The 23,256-nt window shown below is 47.7% G+C and overlaps 1 protein-coding gene across 5 annotated transcripts in view; it reads right to left on the bottom strand.

The window, feature by feature from the left end:
• The window catches only part of mocs3 (molybdenum cofactor synthesis 3), a 194,112-nt gene that overhangs the window by 117,789 nt on the left and 53,067 nt on the right, over window positions 1-23,256 (bottom strand). For all 5 annotated transcript variants that reach the window (XM_072511883.1, XM_072511874.1, XM_072511865.1 and 2 more), the window contains exons 5-7: window positions 15,821-15,894; window positions 15,620-15,738; window positions 6,407-6,515 (exon numbers count right to left, since the gene is read on the bottom strand). In XM_072511883.1, the coding sequence (XP_072367984.1) occupies window positions 6,407-6,515; window positions 15,620-15,738; window positions 15,821-15,894 (302 nt within the window). The remainder of the gene's footprint in view (window positions 1-6,406; window positions 6,516-15,619; window positions 15,739-15,820; window positions 15,895-23,256) is intronic.

The following is a 23,256-nucleotide window of genomic DNA, read 5'->3' as shown; positions in this document are numbered from 1 at the left end:
TTCAACCCCATCCACGGACTCAACTCCACCCCCGAACTCTAGACTCCGCCCCGGAATGCCCACAGACAGCAGTGACAGCGACTGTGACACAGACGATAGCCACAGCAAGCCACAGCAAGCCTCCCTACTATCCCCATGCAACAGGCCCCACACCCAGCGAATCTGAACACGTTTCGAGTGATCCCTTCCTGATCACATTCCTTAACAAACCTCACCAAAGACCACCGCCCTACGATGACGACCCCGACTCCATCCCCACAGAATTAGACACGACTATTTGGCACCGTGACAATTCGTACAGGCTCGTCCGAAACAACGAGATGGACCCTAAGTCACACCATGCAGCTTTAGCAACTCTCATCCATTCAAGAGTATGACATCCGGGAGAAGATGATGACATTGAGTCTGACTCCCAAAACGAGAACCCCTTTGCGACCCTGTTCACAACTGATAACTGAGGTGTCCAGATGATGTTTTAAAAGGAACCGCTTGGGAGAAACAGTGTCCTTTCTGATGGAACCTGCACCATGTTTGTTGAATGTTTGTTTGATTAGTGTTATCGTTAAGTGTTGTGTGTAAACTCGAAAGTTTTCACGGCTCCACGTCACCACTCCTTTAACGCCCCCTGGCTGTTAATGGAACAAGTTTGTCCCAGACAACAATTCAGAGGAACTAGTCTGTCGACAGAAAATTGTTAAAGGAACAAGTTTGTCCCAGACAATAGTTCAGAGGAACTAGTCTGGCGACAGAAAATTGTTAAAGGTACAAGATTGTCCCAGACAATAGTTCAGAGGAACTAGTCTGTCGACCAGAACCCGACTCAAAGGTACAAGTTTGTCCCAGACAATAGTTCAGAGGAACTAGTCTGTCGACAGAACCCGACTCATAGTTACTCTCCTAATTCGAGAGGCAGCCACCCACGACGACCACATTCTTACCCGTTCTTGCCGGTTGTTCAGGCAGTGGAGAAACGGCACTGGTCCCCGCCCTGCCTGAGGACCCCCCCTCTGGTCAGCTACGCTCGGGTAGAGCACATATGGCATTGATCACCGTCCTACCAGGGGATTCCATCCAAATCTTACCTGCCGCGGCCCATACGCACCCCAATTTGGCTCGTTACGTTCAAAATTCTTTTGTTTGGTTTTGGCAACCCTTAGGTTGCTGCCCTATGCTATTTACATCCTCAAACACTGGGATGGTAAATCACACAGGCTGCGAGACGGCTCGCAATACGGCAATATTTTCTTAGATGTCTAGTCCAAATATTCGGTTAAAAAAAAAAATGAGGTAGTCACACATGGTGACCAATTATAAAGGGAAATTGGCACTAAAAGACAGACATGCTAACGTACAAGTTATTAAACAAGATGGTAACAGAAACTATGCTTGATCCACAGAATTCCAGATGCTCCAGGAAGAGAGAAGAGACAAAAAGGAAGACAAGAGAAGAAAGAACAGAACAATGAAGACATCATACGTGTTTTTCGTTATCATTATAATTTGTATTCGGTTATGCGCGAACGCGAACCCCCTGACCCCTACCCCCCCCGGCCGTCAGCGATTCACTTCCCCATAGCACCCAGAGCCCAGTGACAAGTAACAACACTCCATCATGGTGTGATAGGTTTTTAACGTGGTACTCCCTTTCTTACGTAATTGAATCCCTTTTAGCATTGGCGATATTCTGCAGCATCGTGCAGACTATCTGTATGAGAAAATGGCGAAGGAGAGTCTACCGCTCTTGCACCCCGGTATACAGGATGAGATCCCCTATTTTCGGTTTTCACCAGGCCCCCGAACCACTTGATCTACAATAAAGGACACTCGTTTTACGCCATTTGTGAATAAAGAACTATGTCTCATTTGCAACTGAAAGATTGTACAACTCTGTGCTTAACCGCCAAGCCAGAAGAAAATGTGAATGCTGCTATTATTTTTGTATTGTAAGGAAGTTAGTATGATTGGATGTTTAAGTGAGTGTAGTTTATGGAAGATAGTTAGCGGTACCGTTTTTTAAATATGTTGTACTGCATGTCCCTGTTGTGACATAGCGCCACTTAGAATTGTCAGTTAAAATTTTCGTGCATAGTTATGGTCAGTGTAGAGGCCATGGAAGAGTGCTCGCTGGGTCAGGGAGTGAAGACGACGCAGTTATGTGATCCTTCACGCTTCGCGTTAGGGATCACAAGGAGGGTGTGTAGCCACCTGGGTTGGCCACTTCCCGACTTTAAAATGGAGATCCGCTAAGAATGCAGGGAAATTCAGTCAAACGCAGGAAAAACAGCAGGTGCAAAGTTTCCTGTATATCAGAACTTGCAGGAACCCAGACAGCACTGAAATTAACAACCATCTACATATTAATGAGCGATCCCCGGGAACAATTGGAAACAGTTAAGGTAAACAAGGCCAAGCCAGACTCCTCGGCGCCAGCAGAAGCCAAGACAAAGGAAGGCCAACGGACACTTAGGAACCGCCCAGCGATCAGGGAACAGCTCCAGTATTGGAGAAATCGATCCAAGTGATCAGAACTTAGTCCAATCACTTGGAACCAGGTACAGGGTCCGCCCCGAATGGCGCGAAGCCCCTGGGGACTATAAAATAGAGTCCCCAAGTTCAATTTGTCCTTCTTGGCAGGGTCTCTCAGCAGCTTGAAACAACCCTTGACAGTGACCTGCCTAGTAGCTGCATCAACCAAGTAAGTCTCCAGTCAACGCACGCTACGAGACAGGCGCTCCTAGCTACCAATCTATACCAGCTATGAAGCCTGCAGACTCAGAATCGAACGAAAGGCCATTTGTTCCCCTGACCTGGTGGGCCAGTTCCAAAGCTAAGTATAGGCCTTTTAGTGTTACAGAAAGTCTAGTAAGTAGAGTTTTATGCATGAGTAGTGATTGACTGTGTATAATAAATGTGTTTTGATTTGAATCTTACTAACTGGTGTATTGAGTTATTGATCAGCACTTGAACTTGAACCTCGTGGTGGTATCATAAAGATACCTGGCAACTCTAGAGCAAAGGTTATAGAAACAGAGCAAATTAAGTAAAGACACAATGAGCAACATTTAAGAGCCAACCAAAAGTTAGCAACACTCCACACAGACAGTGACCCAGGGCAGGGATCAGACCCGGGTCCTCAGTGCCGTAGGTAGCAGTGCTAACTACTGCACCACCATGCCCCCTTCCCTGCTTGTTTTTGCTATGTATTATGTGCAGCTATGCAATTTCTAATTTAACTTAGGAACTGAAATGTGAAACATAAACTGTGAAAACCAATAAAATCATTTTTTTTTTAAAAAAGAAAATGCTGGGAAAAGTCAGCAGATCAGGCAGCATCTGTTTCACATCCATATGACTCTTCCTCTTGCCATCTTGAGCAAGCCACTCAGTTCTAGGACAATTAGGGATGAACAACAAATGCTTGCCGGTGATGCTCATATCCCAAGAAAGATAAGATCAAAATAAAAGGATGATCTGAGGATTGTGTCCCAGAGGTCATAGGGGAGGACCAGATGGTAGTTGTGAAGGGACGACACCTGACATCCAATATTAGCCGGCTCCTAAATGTGATAATGATGCCTGCAGAGGGGCGCACGGTCAAGGTGGCGGTGGTGGCCATGGATGCAGAGAAGGCCTTTGATCGGGTGGAGTGGAGGTACCTGTGGGATATCCTGGGAAGGTTCGGGTTCAGGCAGGGATTCGCGGATTGGGTCCGTCCGGTTGCTTTATCAGGCACCAGTGGCGAATTTAAGGACCAACCGGGTCGGGTCAGAGTATTTTAGTCTGTGCAGGGGGACAAAGCAGGGGTGCCCACTCTCCCCACTACTGTTTGCTCTGGCCATGGGGCTTTTGGCAATGGCACTGAGAGCATCGAACATTTGGTGGGGGATAGTGAGAGGGGATGGAGCATAGAGTCTCGCTCTATGCGGACAATTTGCTCCTGTATATAACAGACTCGTTGGGAGGGGGGAAATTGCAGAAATTATGGGAATATTGAAAGAATTTGGCCGGTTCTCAAGCTACAAACTAAACATGAGCAAGAGCGAGGACAATGCGATCCAGGCAAGGGGACAGGAGAGGAGACTGAGGGAGATGCCGTTCCAAGTGGTGGGAAGGAGTTTTAGGTATCTGGGGATTCAGGTGGCAAGGGACTGGGGTCAGCATCATAAACTAAATTTGGGCAGGGTGATTGAGCAAATGAAAGGGGTCTTCCACAGGTGGGACGTGCTGCCGCTGTCATTGGCGGGAAGGGTACAGACCATGAAAACGACAGTCCTCCCGAGATTGTTGTTTGTGTTTCAATGTCTCCCAAATTTTATCCCCAAGGCATTTTTTAGGAAAATGAACGTGGCGATCTCAGGTTTCATATGGGCTGGGAAAGCCCCGAGGGTGAAGAACGCTCTTCTTGAGCGGGGGCGCGGGGAGAGAGGCTTGGCCCTTCCGAACTTTATTCATTATTACTGGGCGGCTAATATTTTGATGGTTAGGAAGTGGGTAGTGGGGGAGGGGTCAATGTAGGAGCGGGTAGAGGTGCATTGTGTAAGGGCACGAGTCTGGAGGCTCCGTTGACGGCACCTCTGCTGTTCTCGCCGGCTCGGTACTTCACAAGCCTAGTGGTAGTGGCAGCCCTGAGAGTGTGGGGGCAATGGAGGCAGCATATGAGACTGGAGGGGGCGTCGGTGCGGTCACCGATCTGTGACAATCACCGGTTCGCTCCGGGGGGGCTGGATGGGAGCTTAAAGAGGTGGCAGCGGGCAGGGATTGAGAGATTTGGGGACCTTTTCATTGAGGAGGGTTTTCTGAGCCTGGAGGAGCTAGAGGAGGAGTTTGAGTTTCCGGGTGGGAACGGATTTCGGTACCTGCACGTATGGGACTTTGTCCAGAGGCAGGTTCCAAGCTTCCCTCGCCTCCCTCTAAGGGGACTACAGGGTAAGGTGATGACAAAAACAGGGGTTGGGAAGGGGAGGGTCTCGGAAATATATAAGGAATTGATGGAGTGGGAAGGGGTCCCAATCGAGGAGGTGAAGAGAAAGTGGGAAGACGAGTTCAGGGGAGGCAGGGGGGAGAGAGTTGGAAGTTGGGCTATGGGAGAAAGCCCTGAAAAGAATCAATGCATGCTCGTTACGTGCCAGGCTTAGCCTGATCCAGTTCAAAGTGGTCCACAGGGCTCATATGACTGTGGCCCGGATGCGTAGGTTTTTTGAGGAGGTGGAGGACAGGTGTGGGAGGTGCGGGGAAGTCCGGCGAATCATGTACCTATGTTTTGGGTGTGTCCAAAGCTGAGGGAATTTTGGCAGGGATTCGCAGATGTCATGTCAGCAGAAGGGGGGGGGGAAGTATGGAAGTGGAGAAAAAGGGCAGGGAATCTAATATATGGGTAGCTAGGAGTTAGGGCGGGGGGAAGTTGGGTATGTTACTGTGGGGTTTTTGCGTGTGTCGGACAGTTCTGTTATTTAGAATGTTAATATGTTAAATGTTAAAATTATAAATGCCTCAATAAAATGTTTCCTAAAAAAAAAAAGTCATAGTAACTGAGCTATGGAGATAGATTTTGTGTTTTAGCCTGTGGTATGCTGGACATGCACAGACTTAGAGGATATCTGATTCAGTGTTGAAAATTACTAGTGAGAAAGTAAGTAAAGTCACCATAGTCCCAGATGACCAAAGGCTGGTTTCCCCTTTGAGAGGGTGAGCTGACAGGTGGTGATTTAACCTGAGGATCAGCACACCTCGGGCGAGAGGCAAGGTTGAGAAGGTGGGCCTTCATTAATAACCTCAGCTGGTAAGGGCTGAGAACCCATGCTGTTGGCCTAGCTCTGCATCACAAACTAGTTGTCCAGCCAACTGAGCTAAACCGGCTCCCCATTGGAAATTACTAAGGCCATCAATCACATACAAAGAAAAGTACAGCACAGGAAGAGGCCCTTCGGCCCTCCAAGTAACAAGCGGAAAGATTGCTTTGAGGTGATGTTTCGGGTTAAAAAAAAAGGGACCAATCATTTCAAATTAAAGTGACGTTAGATGTATGGAAGTTTAATTTTTTTCAGAGGGTGTTCAATTTCTGGTGAAAACTGGTTTCTCAAAATCCTTCAAGTTGGTGGTAAGTGTACCTTTGGAAAAGTAAACGGTCACAGTAAAAGAAAGGTAAGATTTTGGGCAATAGCCAAGATTGCTTCCTGAAGCCTATTGTTTTTGAAGGGCCAGGGAAGATTTTTTCAGAGATTTCCTTAATTGCTTACATGGTTCTGTTTGCTTTGCCTCTCACAAGAGACAAAAATGGCTGGGATCATGGGGTGATTTATTATGAAGTGGGGTGAGTACCTATGTATCTAATGGTATTTTATCATCCTGAGTACATAACATTGAATTTATGTAGTTAATGGTCAATTGTTGTCAATACAAGACTCACCTACACCCAAGACTCCTCCATCTGAACAGTTGGTTACAGTCTCAGCTGGTGGTGGTTTTGGATAGACGCATCTGTAACAGGGGCCATCATTGTAATTATATACTGTGAGCTGAAAAATTAATAAGTTACATTTAAAAACTCTCATATAATGTCCAAAACAAACAAGAATTATTCTGAATACTTTAACAACACTACCAATTCTTTCCCAACCATACAGTAATTTACCTAATCTTATTTCCTACTCGTTTCATAATAATAATAATCGCTTATTGTCACAAGTAGGCTTCAATGAAGTTACTGTGCAAAGCTCCTAGTCGCCACATTCTGGCGCCTGTTCGGGGAGGCTGGAACGGGAATTGACCCTTACTGCTGGTCTTGTTCTGCATTACAAGCCAGCTGTCTTAGCCCACTGCGCTTCATGGCATTCTACATTGGTCTATTAGTTAATCCTTTCTCTTGGTTTCTCTGGTGAAAAATAGAAATAGACATCTTCCAGCTGTTCCACATAAGAACAGGTTAAAGAAGCAGTAGACCATACAGCCCCTCCCCGCATGCCCACACCATCATTTAACAGAATCATGGCTCATCGTCTACCTCAACTCTATTTTCCCACCCACTTCACAAAAACTCCAAGTGACTAAAGATCTGTCTACCTCAGCCTTAAATAGATGGATGAAGAATCCACAATTCTCTGAGCTAAGGAATTCTCAAGATTCACAACTATATGAGCGAAGAGACTTCTCCTCTTCTCTATACAAATGTGTAACTTATAAGGGAGCCTGTTAAATTTGGTAGCTATAAAAAGAAGAGATTTTATTCAGCTGACAGTCAGTAACGTGGGGCTCACCTCACTGTATGTTCCTGAAAGGTATGGAACCCATACTAAAAGCTGAAAAGCATAAACGGTCTCAATCATCTCCCACCTTCCAGCCTATTCACCTCTCCGTCCAGCCAAACTTAGCAAAGGAAAATCCAGGATTTCACTTCACATGATGCATTTTAACTTCATACCCCTGTATTCATCGCTGCAAAAATACAGATATAGACAACACCCGAGTTGAAAATTACGTCAAGAACACAACTTAGTGTTGTGTTGAATGACACAAATATTATTTTAATTGTTTGACGTGTTACTATCTAGTAACATACTCAAATCTATTCATGATCCGAAACACGGCTAAATGTTAGGATCAGAAGGTTGTGAAGAACTGAAATTGTCATTCGGTTTAGCCTGATACCCACCTCCTGCTCCCAGAAAAATGGATTTTGGTTCCCATGTTAGCTGATATTGTTAATGACTCTCGCCTCAAAAAGCCAACCCTGGGCCTCCTCAAACCTTACAAATTCTGACTCATCTCCAACCACCCTTTCCTCTCCCAAATCCCTCAATGCATTGCCATCTCCAAAATATACCCCCACCTTTCCTTTTTTTAATAAATATTATTTTTATTCCAATTTTTATCAATAAACATAATTTTTGCATAACCGTTCGCAACATTTAACATAATAAAATAAATGTTAACCATATATACAGAGAAAAGAACAATATTACGTAACAATCCCCCCCCCCCCCCCCCCCCCCCCGGGGTGCTACTGCTGCTGACCTTTACTGCTCGCCTCGAAAGTCGAGGAATGGCTGCCACCTCCGAGAGAACCCCGTCATGGACCCTCTCAAGGCAAACTTTATTTCCGCGAGACTGAGAAACCCAGCCATGTCACCAATCCAGGTCTCCACACTCGGGGGCTTCGAGTCCCTCCACATTAAAAGGGTCCGTCTCCGGGCTACCAGGGAGGCAAAGGCCAATACGTCGGCCTCTTTCACTTCCTGAACTCCCGGATCGTCTGACACACCAAAGATTGCTATCTCTGGACTCGGCACCACCCGCGTGGCCAAGATCTTGGACATTGCCTTAGCTAATCCCTGCCAGAATCCCTTAAGATCCGGGCATGCCCAGAACATATGGACATGATCTGCAGGGCTTCCCGCACACCTCGCACATTTATCCTCAACCCCAAAGAGCTTGCTCATCCAGGTTGCTGTCATGTGTGCCCGGTGGACCACCTTAACTGGATTAAGCCAAGCCTGGCACATGAAGAAGAGGAATTGACCTTGTTTAGGACGTCCGCCCACAGGCCCGCATCCAGCTCCCCGCCTAGCTCCTCCTCCCATTTGCCCTTAAGTTCCTCCACTGGGGCTTCCTCCGCCTTCTGAAGTTCCTGGTAGCTGTCCGACACCTTACCCTCCCCTACCCAGGTGCCGGAGACCACCCTATCCTGTATCTTGCGTGGGGGTAGCAGTGGAAATGACACCACATGTTTTTTGAGAAAGGCGCGTACCTGAAGGTATCTGAAAGCATTTCCAGGGGGCAAACTGAATTTCTCTTCAAGCGCTTTCAGGCTGGGAAAGGTCTAGTCTATGAACAGGTCCCCCATCCTTTTAATGCCTGCCCTTTGCCAGCTTTGAAACCCTCCGTCTATCTTGCCCGGGAGAAATCTGTGATTGTTGCGTATCGGGGTCCAAACTGAGGCTCCCTCTACCCCCCTGTGTCCTCTCCACTGACCCCAGATTTTTAATGCCGCCACCACCACCAGACTGGAGGACCATAAGACATAGGAGCGGAAGTAAGGCCATTCGGCCCATCGAGTCCACTCCTCCATTCAATCATGGCTGATTTCAACTCCATTTACCCGCTCTCTCTCCATAGCCCTTAATTCCTCGAGAAATCAAGAATTTATCAACTTCTGTCTTAAAGACACTCAACGTCCCGGCCTCCACCGCCCTCTGTGGCAATGAATTCCACAGACCCACCACTCTCTGGCTGAAGAAATTTCTCCTCATCTCTGTTCTAAAGTGACTCCCTTTTATTCTAAGGCTGTGCCCCCGGGTCCTAGTCTCCCCTGCTAATGGAAACAACTTCCCTACGTCCACCCTATCTAAGCCATTCATTATCTTGTAAGTTTCTATTAGATCTCCCCTCAACCTCCTAAACTCCAATGAATATAATCCCAGGATCCTCAGATGTTCATCGTATGTTAGGCCTACCATTCCTGGGATCATCCGTGTGAATATCCGCTGGACCCACTCCAGTGCCAGTATGTCCTTCCTGAGGTGTGGGGCCCAAAATTGCTCACAGTATTCTAAATGGGGCCTGACTAATGCTTTATAAAGCTTCAGAAGTACATCCCTGCTTTTATATTCCAAGCCTCTTGAGATAAATGACAACATTGCATTTGCTTTCTTAATTACGGACTCAACCTGCAAGTTTACCTTTAGAGAATCCTGGACTAGGACTCCCAAGTCCCTTTGCACTTCAGCATTATGAATTTTGTCACCGTTTAGAAAATAGTCCATGCCTCTATTCTTTTTTCCAAAGTGCAAGACCTCGCACTTGCCCACGTTGAATTTCATCAGCCATTTCTTGGACCACTCTCCTAAACTGTCTGAATCTTTCTGCAGCCTCCCCACCTCCTCCATACTACCTGCCCCTCCACCTGTCTTTGTATCATCGGCAAACTTAGCCAGAATGCCCCCAGTCCCGTCATCTAGATCGTTAATATATAAAGAGAACAGCTGTGGCCCCAACACTGAACCCTGCGGGACACCACTCGTCACCGGTTGCCATTCCAAAAAATAACCTTTTATCCCAACTCTCTGCCTTCTGCCTGACAGCCAATCGTCAATCCATGTTAGTACCTTGCCGCGAATACCATGGGCCCTTATTTTACTCAGCAGTCTCCCGTGAGGCACCTTATCAAAGGCCTTTTGGAAGTCAAGATAGATAACATCCATTGGCTCTCCTTGGTCTAACCTATTTGTTATCTCTTCAAAGAACTCTAACAGGTTTGTCAGGCACGACCTCCCCTTACTAAATCCATGCTGACTTGTCCTAATCTGACCCTGCACTTCCAAGAATTTAGAAATCTCATCCTTAACAATGGATTCTAGAATCTTGCCAACAACCGAGGTTAGGCTAATTGGCCTATAATTTTCCATCTTTTTCCTTGTTCCCTTCTTGAACAGGGGGGTTACAACAGCGATTTTCCAATCCTCTGAGACTTTCCCTGACTCCAGTGACTTTTGAAAGATCATAACTAACGCCTCCACTATTTCTTCAGCTATCTCCTTTAGAACTCTAGGATGTAGTCCATCTGGGCCCGGAGATTTATCAATTTTTAGACCTCTTAGTTTCTCTAGCACTTTCTCCTTTGTGATGGCTACCATATTCAACTCTGCCCCCTGACTCTCCGGAATTGCTGGGATATTACTCATGTCTTCTACTGTGAAGACTGACGCAAAGTACTTATTTAGTTCCTCAGCTATTTCCTTGTCTCCCATCACAAAATTACCAGCGTCATTTTGGAGCGGCCCAATGTCAACTTTTGCCTCCCGTTTGTTTTTAATGTATTTAAAGAAACTTTTACTATCATTCCTAATGTTACTGGCTAGCCTACCTTCATAATTGATCCTCTCTTCCTTATTTCTCTCTTTGTTATCCTCTCTTTGTTTTTGTAGCCTTCCCAATCTTCTGACTTCCCACTACTCTTTGCCACATTATAGGCTTTCTGTTTTGCTTTGATGCATTCCCTAACTTCCTTTGTCAGCCATGGCTGCCTAATCTGCCCTCTGATAACCTTTCTTTTCTTTGGGATGAACCTCTGTACTGTGTCCTCAATTACTCCCAGAAACTCCTGCCATTGCTGTTCTACTGTCTTTCCCACTAGGCTCTGCTCCCAGTCGATTTTCGTCAGTTCCTCCCTCATGCCCCTGTAGTTACCTATATTTAACTGTAACCCCTTTACATCTGATTCTACCTTCTTTCTTTCAAATTGGAGATTGAATTCTACCATATTATGATCACTGCCTCCTAAGTGTTCCCTTACTTTAAGATCTTTTATGAAGTCTGGCTCATTACATAACACCAAGTCCAGAATGGCCTGTCCCCTCGTGGGCTCCATCACAAGCTATTCCAAAAAGCCCTCCTGTAAACATTCAATGAATTCCCTTTCCTTGGGTCCACTGGCAGCATTATTTACCCAGTCCACCTGCATATTGAAGTCCCCCATGATCACTGTGACCTTGCCTTTCTGACGTGCACTTTCTATTTTGTGGTGCATTTTGTGCCCCTGGTCCTGACCACTGTTCGGAGGCCTGCACATAACTCCCATTATGGTTTTTTTGCCTTTGTGGTTCCTCAACTCTACCCACACAGACTCAACATCATCTGACGCTATGTCGTTTAGTGCTATTGATTTAATTTCATTCCTAATTCACAAGGCAACCCCGCCCCCTCTTCCTACCTCTCTGTCTTTTCGATAGGTTGTGAATCCCTGGATGTTTAAATGCCAGTCCTGAACCCCCTGCAACCACGTCTCTGTGATGCCTACCACATCATACCTGCCAGTCACAATCTGGGCCACAAGCTCATCTACCTTGTTCCGTACACTGCGCGCATTTAAATATAGCACCTTTAATTCTCTATTGACCGTCCCTTTTTGTTTTCTTAGTGTGGTGGACCTTGGTTCACTGAGCCTTTCCATACACTGTGTCATATTTTGTGGGATGGGAACTATCGTAACCTCTCCTGAGTTCTGTCTTTTCATGCTTTTTTGTATTCCTAAACAACTACGCTTCCCACTGATTACTTCACCTCTTGGTTCCCTGACTTTCCCTTCCCCCCAATCTCTAGTTTAAAGTCCTATTGACCACCCTATTTACTCTTTTCGCCAGAACACTGGTCCCAGCTCGGTTCAGGTGGAGACCATTCCAACGGTATAGGTCCCCCCTGTCCCAAAACTGATGCCAGTGTCCCATGCAAAGGAACCCCTCTTTCCCACACCACTCTTTCATCCACGTATTAACTTCCCTTATTCTTGCCTCCCTCTGCCAATTTGCACGTGGCTCGGGCAGTAATCTGGAGATTAAGACACTTGAGGACCTGTTTTTTAATTTGTATCCTAGCTCTTTATAATCTCTAAACAGGTCCTCTTTTCTAGACTTGCCTATGTTGTTGGTACCGACATGGACCACAACAACTGGATCCTCCCCTCTCTCTCCAGTATCCTTTCAAGCCGGTCAGAGATGTCCCGCACCCTAGCACCGCAGGCAACATACCATGCGGGACTCTTTATCCTGCTCACAAAGGATACTATCTATCCCTCTGATAATAGAATCCCCTACAACTACAACTTGCCTATTTACTCCCTCCCCTTGACTGGCCTGCTGAACCATGGTGCCTTGGTCAGCTGACCCATCCTTCCTGCAGCCCTGTTCGCCATCCACACAGGGAGCAAGTGCCTCATACCTGTTGGACAGGGTCAAGGGCTGAGGCTCCCGAGTTCCTGACTGCTGGTTCCCTTTACCTGCCTGACGTGCAGTCACACCCTGCTGTCCCTGGCCACTGGCAGGATTTAAACTACTTACTCTGACAGGTGTGACTGCCTCCTGAAACACAGTGTCCAGGTAAGTCTCCCCCTCCCGGATGTGCCTCAGTGTTTGAAGCTCAGACTCCAGCTCATCAACTCTGAGCCGGAGCTCTTCGAGCAGCCAACACTTACTGCAGATGTGGTCGCTGCAGCTCGCAATGGGATCTGCCAGCTCCCACATCAAGCAGCTCAAGCACATCACCTGACCAGCCATCACTAATTAATTAATTAGTTTAATTTAAGTTTACGAGTTTAGCTGTGTTTTTTTTTAAATTTGGGGCAGATTTGCTATCAACCAATCAGATCACAGCTTCCCTCTGACGTCACTTTGGGGGGGGGAAACTGTAAAACAGGAAGTTACCGTTAGGTTTTTATACTCACAGAGACTGCTCCTCCTCCTCCGAACGGCTCCCAAAATTAGGCCCGAAGAAAGAGAGAGAACAAAACAGTTGGGAAAAAGCACCTTCTCCCACTCTTCACCGAATTACCTCACTGCACCAAATTACCAAATTCTCACTCTGTCTGTGTCTCACTCACTCAGGCTGTGTCTCCTTGACTAGCGCAATGCTTACTAAGTGCGCTTTCTGTCTGTCTTTTATACAGATTTTAGGATGACTCACACTAAAACTTCAAAGAGAAGAATACAATGTGTACCTTTGTGCCCCTTAACAGGCCTCAGGTAACTGCCAGATAACTGCCTCTCAGCAATTAGGGTGGGGGAAGCTTCAGCCAATCAGACACTAATCTACACTGCACTTTTAACTGAAAAACAGCACAATTAGATTAACCACTTACCTTTCCTGGTTACCTCACTGCAGGAGTAGCGGGCTGGCGAGAACAGAAGAGGTGCCGTTCCAAGTGCCCCTAGGCTGGTACCTTTGCATGAGGCCGCCTCTAACCGCTCCCACGTCGACCCCTCCCCCTATACCCATTTCCTAATCATGGCTATGTTAGCCACCCAATAGTAGCTGCAAAGGTTCGGCAGCGCCAGTCCCCGCCCCCCCCCCCCCCCCCCCACTGCGCTCTAGGTGCAGTCTCTTTACTCGTGGGGTCTTATTTGCCCATAAGAATCCTGAGATGATCTTGTTCACCCGCTTAAAGAAGGACTTAGGGATGAAGATGGGAAGGCACTGGAAGCCAAACAGAAATCTGGGGAGAACCGTCATCTTAACGGTCTGAACCCTCCCCGCTAGAGATAGCGGGAGCATTCTGCACCTTTTGAAGTCCCCCTCCATCTGCCCTACCAGCCTAGATAGATTAAGCTTATGGAGGGCATCCCACCTTCGAGCCACCTGTATCCCTAGGTACCGAAAGCTCTTCTCGACCATCTTCAGCGGAAGCTCTCCCAGTCTCTTTTCCTGCCCCTTAGCTTGGATCACGAACATCTCGCTTTTCTTCTCGTTTAGTTTGTACCCCGAGAAATTGCCAAAGTCCCTCAGAATCTGCATGACCTCCCCCATCCCCTCTAGTGGGTCCGAGATGTACAGGAGCAGATCATCCGCATAAAGCGAGACACAATGCTCCTAACCCCCTCGAACCAACCCCTGCCAGTTCTTTGAAGTTCGCAGCGCAACAGCCAGCGGCTCTAACGCAAGGGCGAATAATAACGGGGAGAGGGGGCACCCCTGCCTCGTCCCCCGGTGGAGCCGACCTCACCCTGTTCGTGCACACACTTGCCACGGGGGCCTGGTAAAGAAGCTGGACCCAACCTATGAACCCCTCACCGAATCCGAACCTTCTTAGCGCTTCCCACAGGTACTCCCATTCCACCCGGTCACAGGCTTTCTCTGCATCCATCGCCGCCACTACTTCTGCCTCCCCTCCCTCTGAGGGCATCATGATGATGTTTAGGAGCCTCCGTACATTGGAGTTCAATTGCCTGCCCTTGACGAAGCCTGTCTGATCCTCCCCGATCACCCCAGGGACACAGTCCTCAATTCTAGCAGCCAAGATCTTGGCCAGCAGTTTGGCATCCACGTTCAGGAGCGATATCGGTCTATAAGATCCACACTGTAGCGGATCTTTACCTCCACCTTTCCTGAGACTCCATATCTTGATCCATCCAATCAGCTTCTGCCCTATTACGAAAAGACCCTTACCAAAGTCACAAATGGCATGTATTTGACAGTGACAAAGGTGACAACGGTATAGAATCGCTTCTTGCCCCCTCAACATTATCTGCAGCCTTTCACATGGTTGATCATGCCACATTCCTCCAACACCTCTTCACCGTTATATGTGCCTCCAAGTCTTAGCATATGTTTAACGCTTTCTTAATTTGTCTAACAAACTATTTTGTTGTAAAAACAACTGGTGTCAAGAGGTAGCTAATGATAACCTCTCACAGAAACCAGGGGTGCGTAATAAATAAAGTCCTGCAAGTTTCATACAGCCCAGGCACAAGTTTAAAAAGAAAACCTCGGAAACAGGAAATCAGTTGACAGTTACAAACCAAAAGAATTAACAGACCAAGTGGTTAAGTTGGTTCTATGCGGATTCAGGTCCCACTCCAGGACTTGTTGGCCACAAAAGGAGCATTCATATTGCTCAAAGCAGGCTGTTCATCAGATTTATTTCTTATTATATACCTCCAGTATCTATCATCTTGGTTGTTCAAAGGTTTGTGTATGACTTTACAATAATCAGAACTTGGACCAATCTCTCAAGGGGACAAAATTTGAGGGATTTCCTGTTTTCACGCAATTCAATCCACATCAGTTGTATACTTTCAATGAAAACATCTGCGGCATAATAAACGTTTAAAATGATACTTTGTTATTGCTTCTTTACCTGTCCCTCCATTCTTAGAGCACTAGCTGACACCAGTGGCTTCCCACTCAGAACACAGGCATCATTGACGAGAAATCGTGTGGGGACGTTGTCAGAGCAATCCACCACAATGTCATATTTGAAGAAATTAGTTAAGAAAAATCGAAAGAATGAAAAATAGAGTCTAATCCTTATCGAATAAAGCAATATAAAAAGGATATTGTTGAATAAGCTGCTTTGCATTCTTGTAATTCAACTGAAAGTGGTATGGAATGCACTCAACATTTGAATTTAACCTGCAAACCAGAAATGGTAGTTCAAAATTAATACAGAGTAGCTTAAAAACCCATTTATTTAGAAACATAGAAAATAAAAGCAGGAGGCCATTTGGCCCTTGGAGCCTGCTCCACCATTCATTATGATCATGGCTGATCAAGCTCAATACCCTGATCTCACCTTCCCCCCCCATATCCGTTTAGCCCCAAGAGCTAAATCTACTTCCCTTTTGAAATTACACAATGTTTTGGCCTCAACTACTTTCTGTGGTAGCGAATTCCACAGATTCACCATTCTCTGGGTCAAGAAATTTCTCCGCACATCAGTCCTAAAAGGTTTATCCCTTATCCTCAAACTATGACAACTAGTTCTGGACTCCCCCACCATTGGGAACATGATTTCTGAATCTACCCTGTTTAATCCTGTTAGAATTTTGTAAGTTTCTATCAGATCCCCTCTCACTCTTCTAAACTCCAATGAATATAATCTTAACAGATTTAGTGTCTCCTCATATGAGTCCCGCCATCTCAGGAATCAGACTGGTAAACCTTTGTTGCACTCCCTCCATAGCAAGAACATCCTTCCTCAGATAAGGACACCAAAACTACACACAATACTCCAGGTGTGACCTCACCAATGCCCTACACAATAGCAATAAAAGATCTCTGTTCTTAGACTCGCTATGAAGGCCAACGTGCCATGCTGCTGGCCTGCCTTGGTCTGCTTTCAAAGCCAGCGATTTAGCCCTGTGCTAAACCAGCCCCACTCCTCACATTTATCCACATAATACATCGGCCATGCATGTGCCCACTCACTCAGCCTGTCCAAATCCCGCTGAATCATCTCTGCATCCTCCTCACAGCTCATCTCCCACCCAATTTTGTATCATCTGCAAATTTGGAGATAATACATTTCGTTCCCTCATCCAAATAATATATAATGTGAACAGTTGGGGCCCTAGCACAGATCCTTGTGGTACCCCAATAGTCACTGCCTGCCAATCAGAAAAAGACCCATTTATTCCAACTTTTTGCTTCCTGTCTGTTAACCAGCTTTTTATCCATCTCAAGACACTATCCGTAATCTCACGTGCTTTAACTTTACATATTAATCTATGAGACCTGGGCGGCATGGTGATGCTATGGTTAGCACTGCTGCATCACGGCGTCGAGGACCCGAGTTCGATCCCGACCCGGATCACTGTCCGTGTGGAGTTTGCACATTCTCCCAGTGTCTGTGCGGGTCTCACCGCCACAACCCAATGATGTGCAGGATAGGTAAATTGACCACGCTAAATTGCCCCTTAATTGGAAAAAATGAATTGGGAACTTTAAATTTATTTTTTTTAAATAAAAAATCTATATGAGACCTTGTCGAACGCCTTCTGAAAATCTAAATAAATCACGTTCACCGGTTCTCCCTGGTCAACTCTACTCGTTACATCTTCAAATAATTATAGTAGATTTGTCAAGCATGATTTTTCCATGCTGACTTTGTCTGATTACTCCACTGCTTTCCAAGCGCTGTGCTATTAAATCCTTGATAATGGACTCCAGCAACTTCCCTACTACTGACGTTAGGCTCACTGGTCTATAGTTTCCTGTTTTCTCTCCACCTCCCTTTTTGAATGGCAGGGTTACATTCGCTACCCTCCATTCTAGAGTTCAAAGACTCTTCGTCCAATACCTTTCTAAACTGTCAATTGTGCAGACATGGAACAATGATGTAATGATGTAAGTGCCAACTTTAGCACCCTTTTCTCCTGTAGTCTAAATTGTGATAGTTTAGATCTCCGGTGGCGGCTATGAAGGAGTAGGTTGCACATTTGGTGGCTCCCGCTCGGGTTGAACCTTTGGACCTTTTCCCCCGATTTTTTATCGGACTTGATTCGGTAGATTAATGGTAGAGGCAACTGTGGAGTGGATTCCTACATCGGTGCATGGAGAGGCGAACTAGAAGTCCTCGCAAAGGAAGAAATAGACGAACAGAGAAGGCCTGGGCTGAAGCTGCAGCGGGAGAAAGCATGGCGGATGACCGGAGTCCTGGCTTGTCGTGAGCTAAAGTTTACATTTGCACTGAGGGGGGATGGAGATGTGTTTGTTAGATGTTGGATCTTCTGTTTGATCGTTTCGGTTTTTTTAGGGCAATTGTGCTGGGATTGTTTTTCTTTTGAATATGTATGTCCGAGAGGGGGGGGGGAAGAGGAGAGAATGTCTGGCGCCAAGGGCGGGGGTCACCAAGCTAGCTGGGCGGGCTAGCTCACGGAAGCGCAGTGGGGGGTGAACAGGTGTTATGCCTGTTGAAGGGGTTGGTTTACATAGTGCAGTTACTGGGGTGGGGGGGGGGGGAGAATGTTCTGCTGACGGGGGAGGGACCTTTGCTGTGGGACAGAAAGGAGGTCGGGGGCGGAGGCTGCCTGGGGGTGGGCCAGTGGGTGCGTGGGGCCGGGCTGGAGACTGGCCCAAGAAAGGTGATGGCTGATCAGCGATGAGCCCCCCAACTAGGCTGATCACATGAAATGTGAGAGGGCTAAATGGGCCGGTTAAGAGGGCACACGTGTTCGCACATTTGAGAGGACTGAAGGCGGACGTAGTAATGTTACAGGAGACACACCTTAGAGTAACTGATCAGATTAGATTAAAGAAGGGATGGGGCGGATAGGTTTTTCACTCAGGGCTGGACTCGAAGACTAGAGGGGTCGCGATCCTGATTAATAAGCGAATGGTATTTGAGGCGGGAAGAAGAGTTGCGGATGTGGGAGGCCGGTACATTATGGTCAGTGGGAAGCTGGAGGGGTTGCCGGTGGTACTAGTAAATTTGTATGTGCCAAATTGGGATGATGTGGAGTTTATAAAGAGGATGCTGGGGAAGATCCCAGACCTGGATTCGCATAAGTTGGTCATGGGAGAGGACTTTTAACACAGTTATTGACCCTGGATTAGACCGGTCGAGCTCAAGGATGGGCAGGATGCCAGGAATGGCAAAGGAGCTAAAGGGGTTAATGGAGCAGATGGGGGAGGTGGACCCATAGAGATTTGGGCAGCCAAGAGTAAAGGAGTTTTCCTTCTATTCACACGTGCATAAAGTGTACTCCCGGATTGATTTTTTTATTTTGAACAGGGCTCTACTGACAGGGGTAGTGGACACGGGGTATTCGGCGATCACAATCTCAGATCATGCCCCGCACTGGGTTGACCTACAGGTTAGCAAGGAGAGTAGCCAGCACCCGCACTGGAGGCTGGATGTGGGACATTTAGCTGATGAAGAGGTGTGTGGGCGGCTGAGGAAATGTATTCAGAACTACCTGGAAGTCAACGACATGGGTGAAGTTTTGGCGGCGGTGCTCTGGGAGGCATTGAAGGCGGTGGTTAGAGGGGAGCTGATCGCGATACGGCCCATGGGGAGAAGGCAGACAGAGCAGAGACGGGCCGACTGATAAAGAATATATTGCAGGAGTTTGCAGAGACCCCCGAGGCAGGGCTCCTAAGGGAACGACAGAGGCTACAGGCGGAGTTTGGCTTGTTAACTACAGGGAAGGCGGTAGAGCAGCTGAGGAAGGCGAGGGGGGCGATCTATGAGCATGGGGAGAAGGCCAGCAGAATGCTTGCGCAGCAGCTTAGAAAGAGAGAGCCAGCCAGGGAGATAGAGAAAGTAAAGGGCGGGGACGGGAACCTGATGGAGACTTAGCAGGGGTGAATAAGGCGTTCAAGGAGTTTTACAGTAGGCTGTATGGGTCGGAACCCCCAGCTGGGCCGGAGGGGATGAGGCACTTTTTAGGGGGCTGAATTTCCCGAAGGTGGAGGGGTAGAAGGGCCGGAGGGCCCCATCGGGTTGGAAGAGATAGCAGAGGGACTGAAGGCCATGCAGACGGGTAAAGCCCCTGGGCCGGTTGTGTACCCAGTGGAGTTTTATAAAAGGTTCTCTGGGATATTGGGGCCGCTGTTGATGAGGACATTCAATCAGGCAAGGGAGCGTGGGGTGCGTCCCCCGACGATGTCACAGTCCAAGATCTCATTGATCCTGAAGCGGGACAAGGACCCGGAGCTATGTGGGTCCTACAGGCCGATATCCCTATTAAATGTGGACGCCAAACTGCTGGCCAAAATCTTGTCCTCTAGGATTGAAGACTATGTTCCGGACATGATTGGGGAGGACCAGATGGAATTTGTTAAGGGTAGGCAGTTGGCGACCAACGTTAGAAGGTTTTTAAATGTGATTATGATGCCCCCAGAAGGTAGGGATGTGGAGGTAGTGGTCGCAATGGACGCAGAGAAGGCTTTTGATCGGGTGGAATGGGAATATCTGTGGGAGGTAATGGGGCGGTTTGGATTTGGGCGAGGCTTTATTGACTGGGTCAGGTTGTTGTATCAGGCTCCTGTTGCGAGCGTACGGACGACTAGGTCAACATCGGACTATTTCAGGCTGCATCGGAGGATGAGACAGGGATGCCCCCTCTCCCCACTGTTGTTCGCGTTAGCCATAGAGCCGCTGGCAATTGCGCTGAGAGCCTCAAGGGGCTGGAAGGGGCTGGTCCAAGGGGAGTGGAACACAGAGTCTTGCTTTACGCAGACGACCTGCTCCTGTATGTTTCGGACGCACTAGAGGGGATGGAAGAAATTATGAAAATTCTGGGGGAATTTGGCCGGTTTTCGGGGTACAAACTAAAAATGGGGAAAAGTGAGATGTTTGCGGTCCAGGCAAGGGTGCAGGAGAGGCAACTGGGGGAGCTGCCGTTTAGGGTGGTAGGGGGAAGCTTTTGATACCTAGGCATCCATGTGGCACGGGAATGGGAACGGCTACACAAGTTAAATTTGGCCCGATTAGTAGACCAAATGAAGGACGATTTTCGGAGGTGGGACGCGCTTCCATTGTCACGAGCTGGGAGGGTGCAGACAGTGAAAATGACGGTCCTCCCGAGATTCCTGTTTGTGTTTCAGTGTCTCCCAATCTTTATTCCACGGTCCTTCTAAATAAGGAGATCACGGGCTTTGTATGGGCGAGTAAAAAAGAGGGTGCTTGAGCTGAGTCGGGGAGAGGGTGGGCTGGCGCTGCCGAACTTTACTAATTATTATTGGACGGCGAATATAGCCATGATCAGGAAGTGGGTGGTGGGGGGAGCGTGTGGAGGTGGCTTCATGGAAGGGCACCAGTTTGGGAGCGTTGGTAACGGCGCCTCTGCTGTTCCTGCCGGCACAGTACTCCACCAAACCCATGGTGGTGGCGTCCCTGAGGGTCTGGGGGCAATGGAGGAGGCATCTGGGAGTGGAGGGAGCATCGGTGTGGTCTCCAATTTGTAATAATCACCGGTTTGCCCCGGAAAGGTTGGATGGAGGGTTCCGGAGATGGCAGAGAGCAGAGATTGAGAGGATGGGGGATATGTTTATAGAGGGGAGCTTTTTTAGCCTGAGGGAGCTGGAGGAGAAATTTGGATTGGCGAGGGGAAATGAATTGAGGTACTTGCAGGCGCGGGACTTCCTACGCAGTCAGGTCTCAACCTTCCCGCTCCTACCACCAAGGGGGATACAGGACAGGGTAGTTTCCAGAGGGTGGGTGGGAGAAGGGAGGGTTTCTGACATTTACAAGGAACTCATGGGGTCAGAGGAGACGCAGACCGAGGAGCTGAAGCACAAGTGGGAAGAGGAGTTGGGAGGAGAGAGAGAGGATGGTCCCTGGGCGGACGTGTTGAGTAGAGTCAACGCGTCCACAACATGTGGCTGGCTCAGCCTGATACAATTCAAGGTCGTTCACCGGGGTACAATTCAAGGTCGTTCACCGGGCCCACATGACAGTGGCCCGGATGAGCAGGTTCTTTGGGGTAGAAGATAGGTGTGCAAGGTGTGCGGGAGGGCCAGCGAACCATGTCCATATGTTCGGGCATGCCCGAAGTTTAGGGGTTTCTGGCATGTGTTAAAAACAGGGGTGGCACCAAGTCCAGAGGTGGCGATTTTCAGAGTGTCGGAAGACCCGGGAATCCAGGAGGAGAAAGAGGCAGACATTCTAGCCTTTGCTTCCCTGGTAGCCTGGAGATGGATTCTATTAGCTTGGAGGGATCCAAAGCCCCCGACGACAAAGACCTGGCTAACTGACATGGCTAGCTTTCTCTGTTTGGAGAAAATCAAGTTTGCCTTGAGAGGGTCAATGTTAGGGTTTGCCCGGAGGTGGCAGCCGTTCGTCGACTTTTTTGCGGAAAATTAATCGTCAGCAGAAGGGGGGGGGGGGGGGGGGGGGGGCTGGGGGTTAACTTAGTTTAGAGTCGGGGTTAGTAAAGGTAGGACCTGTAAGGGAGGAAGATGACTTTTGCACTATGTTTATAAATTCATATACATTGTTTATTTTGTTGTTGTTGTAAAACCATAAATACCTCAATAAAATGTTTATTTTTTAAAAAATTGTGATAGTTTAAAACTTGGCATTCTTATGTTTACCCTGGTGAGTGGAAGATGAAAAGCTTCGGCAACATGTCTCTTTTCAGAAATATTCAAGTTCCGAACCACCAAGCAATAATTTTATAAAAATAAAGTTATGGAAAGACCGAAAAAAAAGAAAATGTTAAGAAACCGTTGCATGGAACCTCAACATCACAAGGAAAGAATAAACAGTTCCAATTAAAACGTTAATAATAGAAGGCTTGGCAGGGCACAAGCTGAGAAATTGGTTAAACTGTTCAAAGGAAGTTAAAGAAAGACACATTCATACGCTTACAAGGAGGGCATCCAATGGGATACCATAACCATATCAAACCACAAGATCAACTGTTACAGCACTGAAAGAGGCCATTCAGACCATCATGTCTGCAAATGAGCAATTCTGTGTCCTCGTGGACTTGGCACCACGTGGAGGAGGGGAATACCCGATCCCGGTGGCTGTCAAGGTCACCACAGCCCTGAACTGCTATGCTTCAGGATCATTCCAGGGACTTGTGTGGCATCTCACGAGCTACAGCCCACAAGTACATCCGTGAAGTCACGGATCGCCTGTTTGCCCAGGTAGCGAACTACATAAACTTTGACATGGACCAGGCCCAACAAGATGCCCGGGCATCAAGATTCTCCACCATCGACGGGATACCCCAGGTCCAGGGGCTAATAGATAACATGCATGTCGCCTTGCATTCACCAGGCCATCTGGGAGTGCCCGACATCAACAGAAAAAGTTTCCACTCCCTGAAAGTCCAGCTCGTGTGCAATAACCACATGAAGATCATGCACGTGTGCGCACGCTTCCCAGGGAGTGTGCACGGCAGCTACATACTGGGGCAGTCAAATAACCTCGGCCTCTTCGAGGACCACCCCAGGTTGGCTGGCTGGCTCTTGAGGATATGGGGTACCCGCTGAGGACCTGGCTAATGATGCCAGTACAGAGGCCAGTGACCAATGGGGAGA

The sequence above is a fragment of the Scyliorhinus torazame genome, chromosome 1 (assembly GCF_047496885.1).
Source record: "Scyliorhinus torazame isolate Kashiwa2021f chromosome 1, sScyTor2.1, whole genome shotgun sequence".
Classification (NCBI taxonomy): Eukaryota; Metazoa; Chordata; class Chondrichthyes; order Carcharhiniformes; family Scyliorhinidae; genus Scyliorhinus; species Scyliorhinus torazame.
The sequence above is the reverse complement of the archived record's forward strand: the minus strand, read 5'-3'. Positions and strand labels throughout refer to the sequence as shown.